The sequence below is a fragment of the Corvus cornix genome, chromosome 5 (assembly GCF_000738735.6).
Source record: "Corvus cornix cornix isolate S_Up_H32 chromosome 5, ASM73873v5, whole genome shotgun sequence".
NCBI lineage: Eukaryota > Metazoa > Chordata > Aves > Passeriformes > Corvidae > Corvus > Corvus cornix.
This window is the reverse complement of record NC_046335.1, coordinates 14,830,396-14,842,126: the sequence shown is the minus strand read 5'-3', so window position 1 is coordinate 14,842,126 and position 11,731 is coordinate 14,830,396. Positions and strand designations below refer to the sequence as shown.

General features: G+C 40.2%; 1 protein-coding gene across 2 annotated transcripts; it reads right to left on the bottom strand.

Moving 5' to 3' along the window:
- Positions 1-3,812: 3,812 nt before the first annotated feature.
- On the bottom strand, positions 3,813-9,370 carry LOC104686239 (alpha-1-antitrypsin-like). 2 transcript variants are annotated; one of them, XM_010394591.3, is made up of 5 exons: positions 9,300-9,370; positions 7,860-8,549; positions 7,144-7,414; positions 6,268-6,415; positions 3,813-5,534 (listed from the first exon to the last, which is right to left on the bottom strand). In XM_010394591.3, exons 2-5 carry the CDS (start codon positions 8,530-8,532, stop codon positions 5,328-5,330), a joined length of 1,299 nt encoding a protein of 432 aa, XP_010392893.1. In that variant the 5' UTR covers positions 8,533-8,549; positions 9,300-9,370; the 3' UTR covers positions 3,813-5,327. The 2 variants fall into 2 exon arrangements, with proteins under 2 accessions (XP_010392893.1, XP_039409254.1); XM_039553320.1 differs by lacking the exon at positions 9,300-9,370 and having other exon boundaries at positions 7,860-8,577.
- Positions 9,371-11,731: the final 2,361 nt, after the last annotated feature.

The following is an 11,731-nucleotide window of genomic DNA, read 5'->3' as shown; positions in this document are numbered from 1 at the left end:
TATCAAACCCACCAGCTAAGAAACTGTACCACGAGTAACAGGCAACATCAGCTCTAATACAAGTCTTAGCTCATATTCACACCACTTGCAAGATTCCCCCTTAGCAAGGTGTCCTCTCTGCCCTTTCTTTTATTGCTTGCACTTCACACAGCATAAGGCAACAGAATGAAAATGTAAAAAAAATCTTGGAGGCTGTAAATAATCTTCTGAGGAAGATTACTTCCTTTTCATCTTTTTTCCAATGCAGGCAGCTAGTGGTTCAGGTTCTTTTAAAGGTATTGTGATAGAAGTCCAAGATGTGCTTGTCAATTAACACATAACAAACATTTGTCCATTTAAACTGGAGAAATCTCATAAGCACTGTCAAAGTCAGCTACTCAGAGTGAATGAGAAATCCAAAGAATGGGTTGGAAAGAAAACAGCCTCAGCTAGAGCATGCTTTGCATATAGAACCACCCACCTCTGATCGATTTGTGAACCTATTTCTTTCCCGGCCCTGTTTCCCATATGAAATAGCAAAAATGACCAAACCATGTTGTATTTGAAGAAGAGAAATACAACTCTTTTCCAGGCCTTTGCAGGAGCAAAATAACCACAGATATTTTTTGTCTCCTGGCCAAATGACAGAGCACAAGCCAGGAATCTAATATATAGAAGAATTACTGAGTTAATATTATGGCTTTCAATTAAGAAGGCTTGGAAACATTTGAGTGAAAAGCATTCATTTGTTTTGTTCTGATTTTCAGCTTTTGCAGTCTCCTAGTAGCCAGTGCTACAATTAAATATGCCCCATTCCAGAGGCCTGCTTCTGGAAGAGAAGAGACTATCTAGCTTTGTTTCAGCTCCTCTAATACTTCAAGCCTGTTAACTATCTCTTGGAATTCATCTACCTGCCACAACAGGTCACCAGCCTGTGCATACTTTGTGCAGGTACCAGTCTTTTCTCCAGTGGAAGCATCTGGGCATCCATTGCAAGTTACCACCTGTACTGACATCTCCTTCCTTACCAGTCCCATCTGGGTGGAAGCACCTGGCTTCTCAGGGACCGTCTCAGTAGATACACTGGTTTTAGCCCACCTTTACAGCAGAGACCTAGAGCTCTTAGCACTTACCTGAGCTGTGGACCTCCTTGCAGACTGCAGTGCCCTCCCTGCACGCCCTACCCACACCAAATCCTGCACTACATCTGATGTGACACGCCCTGGTTACGCACTCACAGAGCCATTTAAATCTCCTGCAGATGGCCCAGCCACGTCCCCTCCTCATCAGATTCGCTCACAGGAGCTTACAGGTCCTGGCAGGCCCTCAGCTGCTGCTCAGGTGTCCCTGAGCACAGGTGATTCTGCTGCTGGTAACTCATTCTGATATGCCAGGAGTATGCATGGGGCATTTGGGGTTACCAATGCTCTTTGAAGGTTGCAGGAGAGCACTGCCTTGAGGAATATATCTCTCACATGGATTTCCTGAGCCTAGAGATTACTGTGATTAGCAGGTGACAGATGCTGGCTATGAGGAGGTTGGCCATGGCACCTTCATAGCTGCCAAGTTCCTGGTGGCAATAGAAGCCATGTTTTCAGCCCTGATTAATCACAAAGTTAGTTAAAAGCTGAGAAATTCACATAGTATTGCCCAGGAATATCTGTTAATTACTAACTGCGTGGCAATTGCTAGACTATTAGAAAACAAAATTAAAGACGTGACATCATAGAATCATAGAATGGTCTGGGTGAGAAGGGACCTTGAAGATCATCTGGTTCCAAGTCTATGCCATGGGCAGGGACACCTTCCACTACACCAGGTTTTCTCAGGGCCCCATCCAGCCAGGTCATTGACACTACCAGGGATGGGGCATCCACAACTTCTCTGGGCAACCTGTTTCAGTGCCTCACCACCCTCACAGTAAAAAATTCCGTCTTAATACTAATCTAACCTACTTTGTTTCCATTTGAAGTCACTCCCCTTTGTCCTGCTACTCCAGGCCTTTGTAAAAAGTCCCTCTCCATATTTCCTGGAGGATCTCTTCAGGTACTGCAAGGCTGCAATTAGGTCACCCCAAAACCTTCTTTTCTCCAGGCTGAACAATTCCAATTCTCTCAGCATTTCTTCATAGGAGAGGTGTTCCATCCTTATTTTGTGCATTTAACAGAGTATTAGTAGGCCTTTCCAGCAGAATATGTAATTTGTCTTCAGCCCATGACATTTAAGGCTGTTGCTTCTGTCATGTGCTTTTAGCTTCTTCCTAGCAGGTGCTGTACAACACTGGGAACAATGATAGACCTGTGCACTGGCACTAACCACTGCCTGTTGGAAATGTTATTTTCTTTTATACCTCAAGCATACTATTTCTCTCTCTGCCCCCACAACAATATAAACTTTCCTGCTTTTGCTTTTTCCTTCTTTAATGGTCTTTAACACTGCTCAAAATTGCCTCTGGTTTTCTTCCAGTGTCTGTTAACTTCACATAATTTGTAGATAACAGTTAAATCTATCTCCATCTTGGGTTAGCCTGGGTTTCTGAGCTCCTCATTTATGTTAGTCTTTATTTCACTTCTAGTTCCTAAATATGACAACAAACACAGCTTACTGCTATTTCCACACTGCTTGTTCTCCTTTTCTCCTTATTTCAGGGAGTTGCTCAGTGTGTGCTGCTCCGAAGTTTCTGCCATGTTGGCAATTCTTCTTCTGCGGCTTTTAACCTACGGCAGAAGACTGCTTTCAGCCTTTACAGAGACTGCTTTCAGCCATACCATCCTAGATTTCCCTCAGGGTTCGTACAGGCAGTGCTGAGGCTGCAGCTCGCGCGTGCGCATGGTTGCATGCACTCCCACATCACATCTGTGTGTAGACACCAGTGCAGGCTGCATTAGAAGATGTCCTTTGCAATTTGTCCCTCATGTGGTTCATCTTACCAGCTCCATCCTCCAGCAATGTCCCTGCCCTGAAGTGGCCCATCACACACAGTACTTGCATGCAGCAGCAACTCTCTATTAGATAGGATGAAAGTCATTCCTTGGTTACACTGAGGTTTCTTGGTCACAAAACTCACAGTCAGAGAGCCAACCAAGAAACAAAAATCCATGTAAGGAGAAGCAAAACAGCAGACTGAAACAAGAAACACTGTCTTCAGCAAACCACGACGGCAGTGGGTTTGTGACAACCTTAATGCTGACAGTTTTGGTGGGGGGGGGGGGGGGTGTGTGTGTGCAATACTTCTGTACTTTTTATTTACTACTCAAATTTGCTGCACATTTGCAGTGAGGAGCATGCTCTGTTTTTTGCCAAAATAGAAAGAAAATCAAGGCAAGACATGTATGGTTCCTATACCGTAGGCATACCGTTCATCACCATGTCATTTTCTGGTCATCCTGTTCTTAAATCAGCTTTAGTTCTGTCTATCCAGTTTCCAACGAGTTAAGCAGCAAGGTTACTTTCAAAGTGAGATGTGGTTGGCAAAATAGAATTTAGGTATTTTTTTCCTACTAACAAACAGAGACTATTGATCTGAGGTCCATAAGGAACAACAAACAGTCTCTTGATATTTGCCGACAGAGTTATTTGTCATTGCAAAGCTGGACTTTGACAATGCATCCTGTGTTAGCCCTGAGATTTGGCAAGAACTTTTAAATGATTTTCTGTAGAATGAATTTACCTGTATAACACCAAGACTAAGTTCTTATATGTTTAGAGGCATGAAGCCAACTACTTGTTACTAAACAGGGAGCATACTAAATAGTTATAAGTAAGGAACTTTTGTCATTGGTTTATGTGATTTTGAGGAGGACTTTGAAAGTGAATATCAACTGTTACCTGTCTGAAGATAGACATGGAATGCTTTTACTATTCCTTATTGGTATTCTTATGCTACAATTTACTCATATTGATAACATTGATTTAATGTGAAAGAAAATAAAGGTCCCCAAACCAAAAAAAGAATTGTGTTTTAAAAATATTCACCACAGTTTTTAAGTTATATTTTTCACAGACATCTTAAGAAACTAAGGTCTAAAACATTGCCATTTATATTTTTTTCCAACCAGTTTGAGATATTCTGTAAGAAAATATTTAATCAGTCTATAGTTTACATGCTTTCATTGCTTTTCTATATTTTAATAAGATGTGTTAGGGATGTTGATTTAAAAACTAAAGAAAAAATAATAAAATAATTTAAACATTTACTGCTTTGTGTTTCTTTCCTTTCATAACCATGCAACTATCTAGTGTAGCTGGATTCCAGAAACCTTAAGAAAAAGTACAAATATCAATTCCCAGTCAGTTTTTACTCTATAGATATAGAGTAAAATCTATAGCAGTAATCCACTGTTAACATTTAGAACAGTGACTTCTGAAATATTTTCTGCATTTTTATGCATGTTTATGTTAGCTTAAATCAAGTTAACAGTTCCTAGGAAAGCTCTGCTGTTCCTACTGAGGAAATACAAACTTTCTGGAGTTACAATTCTCATTCCTCCTTTTTTCTACCACAGTCTGTCAAGTCTAGCTGGAAAGTGAATACTGAAGGTGGCACCAATCGAAAGAAGTGACAGTGACAACAAATCCATGAAAAGGAAACTGGTGCTATGTCCTGGACTACTCCATCAGACTTTTGCCTGAAGGCATTAGCAACGATAGTTATATTAGTAGGATAAAACAGAAGTCTTTTTTCTGCTATGGATTCCTTCCATAGTAGAATTAACATTATCTATAAAGTAAAAGCAGCCTTCTTGTCTCCATGGGGAGGGCTTCCACTGAGGAGGAGTCAGAGGAAGGCAAAGTAAAACAGCTGTACTCATCAGCCATTTACACTGGTGTCTCCTCCAGCATCCCAGTCACTGATCCTGCAGTGTCATGCCATACTTGGTTACAAAACCTAAAGAAATTAATGAAAATTCATTCCAATATTAAAGAAAACTGAATCTAAGAGTAGTCGTCAAGGGTTGGTGGATTAAACAGACAGGACTTACAACCTGCACCTCCTTTTTCCTGTTTCTCCTTTCACATGCACACCCTGTGACTGTACAGCAATACCAACATCAACTGGAGATTTTGGACCAACTGAGTACCCCACAGGAGCACATCAGAAAGGGCTTCTTATAAAACTGGTGAAAAATGACTTGTGTTTCATTAACACTACATACTATACTCAGGTGTGGGTTGTGGAAATCCTAGTAACTTTTGGACAAGGAGAAATAGTTATTGTGTTTTAAGGGGTTAATAATGTTTCTAAGGATAATGGTTGAAAGAGGAGCACTAGCACAGAGGGGTATGCATACTTAAGTGTTTCACTGAATCACAGGAATTTAGCCAGTGGTATGCGTAAGTCTCGTCAATCAGTCATTTTTCCGAGGGTTTACAATCTTCCCAATGAAGAGGACACTGCGGGTGAATTTATCCAGAATCATCAGGAGAAAGGGTCTGTTGAATCTGACTCGAGGCGGGCGAGGAAAATCCCCAGATCTCCAGGTAACCTCCTTCACTGTGGCCCCGGCCGCCTCAGTGCCATTCTCATGAACATTCAACATGGCTCTGTGGACCACCTGCAAAGAACAAAGCAAAACAGCCTCCATCTGGCAATCCAGCAAGAAGAGAGCAGCCTGCCACCCTCTTCACTTTGTCCAGCCAAAGGGAGCCCTGCCTGGAGCAAGACTGAGCAGCAGCAGCTTCTGGGAAGGTCATCACCAGTTGCTCCCATTCCCACCGCAGCACCAACAGCCATCACACCACTCAAGCCATCCTCCTTCACTTCTTGTGCAGAGAGTAACCCTCAAACTGCAGGCAGCCAAAGAGCACTCAAGATGACTGATGACAAGAAACTCTGGAAGCAAAGAAACCTGGTAATTTAGCCTAGACTCAATTTTGTCTTTGGCAGCTTCATGTATTATTGTGAATTTACCCTGTCATCTAGCTGAAAAAAATAACTTTTCGAGAACACTAGAAGGGCAGGAATAACAGCCTTTTTCCCTCTGTAGGAGGAATTAGAGGAAATTTTACCAAAGCTAATGCACTACATTTAGATAATTTTGTTTAGTAGCCAAAAGAACATTTAATTATATGTATGTCTTCCTCATCCTTCAACCATGTCTTTCTAACCCCTTGTAAGCACATTTGGCTTCAGGTTTATGAAAGACAGGGCTTCCTTCGCCTTCAGACTGACAGCTCTTGATGATTGAGCGATGCTTCAGAGAGACTGGGATAAGGTTTTCATGGGATATTAATGTCAGGTTCCTGGGAACAGGCAAATCCTGTGATTGCTTTCACATGCTGACTTACTTTTGAAACCGTCAGTCCAGGCTCCTCAGTAATCCCCGACAAATCAGCTTGTTCAGTAAACAGATCGACCATACCCATTTGTTTGATGATCTTTTTCACATCATAGGTACCAGAAATAGAAAATTTTGGAATGTGCAGATGTATTTTTCTGTAACAAAACACAAATAGGGACAAATCATCATCTAGGCAACACTCCTCAATGGCTTCAGTATATTGACACTTGACATTTGTTTTTCTAAATGTTTATAGTCTTCTCTTAGGGTTCAGATAACATTTCTGATCAGGTTAGCTACTTAATGTGTAGGGTTGGAGCAGAAGAAGTCTGTGTTAGCCCCTGCCTCTGCAGTGGGTTTCAAGGAGTGGGGTGTAAGACACAGCTATACCAACTGAGTGGCAAACAAAGCTACTACTGCCAGGTAGGAGGGCTTTTTCAAAAGATTGTAGCTAGCTGACCTAAGGCTGTTCAAATACAGACCAGGGTCTAGGCTACCACAGAAATAGCTGCAGTAATGGTGAATGAATCCACTTTTACAAAGAATGCCCTCAACACCCTAGCACCCAACAGCTACTCCATTGTAGTTTCCCAATGATTATATGACACAATGATCTGTTGACTTCTTCATGGTGCTAAGTAATTTTTGGTTGAACCAGGAACTTAACCTAAGATGAATCCCAAGTTCAATTACCTATTTGTTCACTAGCCGTAGCTCTTTTTCATTTTCATTTTCCAACTAAGAAAAGAGAAGTCCAGCACAGAGGAACCATTAAGTGTATAGAGTTCAGTCAAATAACCTGTCTTCCAGTGTTTTGTCTTGGTGACATAAACACTATTAATCTGTAACATGGTCACCTCTCACCTTAGCAAAAAAAGCTTACCTGTCTTGGAGGGACTTTTCCCATTTAGTTACAGTCCTTTTCAAGAGGGCATCTTCCACCTGCTTCATCTTCCCTTCATCAGGCAAAACAAATAATGCCACAACATCTCCATTGTAAGGTATCTGGACCAGCCAACAGGACAGCTCTTCATCAAAGTAATTTCTGTAGTACCCTTTTCGATACATCATGTCAACTTGCAAAGATGTTTTCTGATCCACAAAAAAATCCTCCTGTTTTGTCTGTGATGTACTGAAGGGTTTCTCCCAATGGGCTTATGACAAAAAGAAAATGTATTCAGTGGAATATAAAGAGGAATGGTCACAGTGAATGTAACAGGACCTAGTCCCACAGCCTTCCTTTCATTAGGGCAAGTATCTTTTTCATGTTACTGCATCCTCAGGTGTTACAACATTGTATCTTTTTTTTAGGTGCTTAAAGACAATTACAGACAGACAATACTGAAAACACTATCTTTCACTAGACGTGAGTCTATGATCACATGAAAGAACTTACCAAATTCAACAAAGATATTTGTTTTAAAACTCCATTAAACCAGGTGAGGACATATTTTTACTGGCAACAAATACATGGGTTTATAGCAACACCTTCCAGATACTGAACATGATTTCCTCCCTTTAAAATATTTAAACTACATTTTTTTCTCGTTTTCATTCTCTGTAATAAGCATTAGCTTTGCACTCCTTGATATATCTTACCTTTAAAGAAGACATAGTTAACAAGGACCATTGCAGTCAGAGGATCAAGATTTTCCACCAGCTTAACAATTTTCCCATTTGTCTTTTCCTCAATATAACTGTTGATCTGATTCTCAGCGCCAACAGAGTTGTTAAAGTCAGTAGAAAAGACTTCAGATTCATAAAAGCTTTTGACATCATCCAAGAACGTCTGTAGTGGTTTTAGTGTCTCTTCTATAAAAAGGGCATTGCCCAGGCTCAGATGGAATTCACTGTCTGAACGGTTCAGCATGTGGAGGAGTTGGCAAAAACCTTCATGTATTTCCTGCTCCTGAGTCTTTTTCAGGTTAAAGGCAAGCCCTTCCAGAATCTGTGTCAGTGTCACAGCCTTGGCACCAAGTGCCAGCATTGCAAAGGAAGCAGAGATGCTTATGGGTGAAAAGAAGATATTTTTGTCCGTTGCTTCAGATGCGACCAGCTTGTAAAAGGAAAATGCAAAGTCAGCATTGCTGAAAACTAGTTTGACAAAAGTTTTGTTCTTATGTGGAGAAGCTCCTTCCCACTGAGAACTATGTCCTGGATAATATGTCCGTTTAGCATCATCCTGCTTATTTCGATAGCGGGGATGCTGATGATACAGGGCAACAGTATCCAAACCAACCAACAATAAACACAAGGAGATAGTGGGCTTCATTTTCCTTTCAGCTGTTTCTGGAAAAGAAAGAGACATACAGAACATGTCATGGAAACTAATTTGTTCATACTGTGTCCTCCAGTAAAGCAAAATGATGAGCTCAGAAAACACCTATTCTCCAAAATCCCACACAATTATAATTCACATTTCTGATGCATGTCAGTGTTTCCTGGAAAGGATATGCCTCCTGAGTCACTATTTATACATATATAGTCTAGCTCCCTTTCAAAAGAGGTAATTTTAAACTTCTAATAGTGTATTAAATTTAATATTAGCATATTCTTTTAAAATTTGTAAATAGCTGGAAGCTTATGACCTTTTCCCCAGAGTAATTGACATGAGTTGGTTTTGTACTCAGTACTGCAGGATGGTTACTGCAGCTCTGTTAGCCTTCCTCAACTTATCAAATATTTAGAGAATTTGATCTGTATTAAACAAAAATGTGATTATAAACATAGATCATACTATCTAGAACCAAAATTACAAAATACTCTTACAGTTTCTTCAAAGATGAAAGACTAGATCACTAATCTTTTTAGTAAAAAAGTCTATAGGCATTTCTTTTGTTTCCAAACCAAATTTTTACTTAATTATGTGAAGTATCTTCTTTACTATCAGTTCTTTCTGGCTTTTGAAATGTATTGACTTTTTTCATAACAGGTATATTTCCTTTTTCCTATGTACAAAGGCACCACTCCCAGGCAACAACATAACCCCCCAAAATGAAGTGTCCAAATGATCCAAGGGAAAACTAAAAGGGTACTTACAGTGCTACAGTCTGGTCTTGTCTGCTCCTTCTTCTCTTCAGTACCATGAAACAGAGTTAAGCAGATCACCCTGTTAATCATTAATTAGTTCAAATAAAAATTTCCAGTGAGGATGCACAACAAGCAGTTACAGTGTCAGATATTTTGGACAATTTGTTGAACCCAGACAAACACTAACAGTGCTGGGTGATGGGGGCAAGAAGGAATGGAGCAGAGACTGTATCTCCTGTTGCTTCCATGCTTGTGGATTGACAGGAGAAACCTGCTGCTGTGTATGTCTGGCAAGAAAGCCACAGCCATACCCTCCATGTCTGGAGCTGAAAGCTGCGACTGGGTGTGAGGGCCATCCCTTGCCTGGGTCTGTCTGAGCCAGCACCACTCATGGTGGGCCACAACGTCCCTGCCAGAATGTCTTCTTTGCTTCCTTCTGGAGCCATAACCTCTCTTGCAGGATTTCAAAACAGGGTTTGGATTTAGAAAGTCCTTCTGTCTTACTGTATACTTCAGTCACAACCTTCAACACCATGTTCAATGGTTTTGGGAATTTTCTTATGCAGAGCAGACTGTGTGTGATTGGTGAACAGCCTCTAAGTTTCTTAGGAGAATACCACGGGACATTACCACTCTAGAGAGACATTTACAATCTATACAGTTATTCACTCATTGCTGTTGGCCATCACCTGTGACTGAGTACTTGGGGAACTGGGGAAGAGTTTTCACCTGGCTATAGAACAAGCCCACCACTGCTAAGAAGCAACACTGACTGCAAAGAGAAACATGTGGTCAGTGAATATCTTGTTTCCTCAGGTTAATCTTCTGTATCATATGCAACTGAAATGGACACCAGAAGGACACAGAACTGGCTGCCAATTCACCTTTCATCCAGTGCTAAAGAAGACATGCTGGCATCACTGGATGATATTCAGGGTTGAATATAAACAAATCACTAAAAGAAAAACTAAGTCAGAAAATGAACTTTTTTTAACAGATCTGGTTGCCAACATGTCCCTCTCTGAAAGCTCCTAAGCATTTGATTTCTGAGCAGGAGCCCCAGGCTATATCAGATATTGAAATACCCACACGACGTGTTCAACATCTCTGAATGAGAGCACTGGTGGGGAGATGAGCTTAGGAAGTTGAAGGCAATGCTGGAAAGGGAACTGTACTTTCTTCCCCTCAATCTCAAATCAAGGTTTTTGTCCTGCTTTTGTTTTATATGGCCGCATAGTCAAGCAACCAAACAGGACAAGGCATACCTTCCTCATTTTGAATTCAGCAGTGCTAATCTTTTTGCACACTAACCTAGGGGCTGGAATACCTAATTACTTGATCTGGATACAAGACCCTCAAACCATTCTACTTGAGACAATCAGACCCAAGTCACTCACTTGGCTCATATTCAGGCTGCAAGAGGTTGACAAGAAAGTGACGGGAAAGACAATTCACAGCTTTCCTTCTGAGGATCTTCTGCTTAAAGATCAAATGAAATATAAAACTACTTCTGTGATGTGTAGGTAATTGTGTGTTTAACTGTATGTGTTTTCACCTATCTGTGAAAGACACATATGTAAATACACACATCTCTAAGTATTCATAGTAGTGGAAAAAGATCATCTAGTAAGTGTGATGTGTTAATGTAATAATACATGCACAAGTCTGGCAGACAGGAAACTTGGGTTGCCCTCCGAGAACAATTCAAATAGAAGAAGAAACAAAGGCCCTAGGAATTGTTTTTGAAAATGATAACTGATTGAAGAAGATGTGGAATTGTCATTAATTTTAGTCATTTGAGCAGTGTGTGAGTAGTTCCACTAAAGAGAATCATTACCTTTGTTAAATCAGAACCTGTGGCAATAATAATTTATATGTAATGATTTGAACTAAAAAAAAAAAAACAAGAAATGCTATCTCAAATTACTTGAGATATTTTGATAACACAACAATAACCTCAAAACATTTTTAAGAGCTTTGAAGAATTGCACATTTGGTAGATTTTATATGCAACTGTTTTAAACCTTTTTTTTTCTAAAACCTAGTAAAAATGAGGGTGTTCTTTTCCATCCTGATATGAAGTAATATAAAGGGGCATATACTTTTCTGATGACAGATTCTCTGAGAGAGTTAATGTCTCTCAGCCTGAGTATTTACAGCCTAATCAACTTATTTCATCGTCTTACTTTTAATATACTATTTTATCATTTAATTTATATCTGAAAGTGATTCTCAGGTTTACTATATTTTTACATCACTTAATATTAGAATGGAAAAAAAATTCGAATTGCACTTGTTCCTCATGCATGGAGAGCACTTTCTGGGGAGAATGCCAATGTAGTGGAAGTACACAACACGTTGCTTCCTGGAGCCCAAAACAGGGAGTCTGGCCATCTCACCTGGGTAAGCACAGGTCTTTTCCAACCTTTCCTATTGTATTA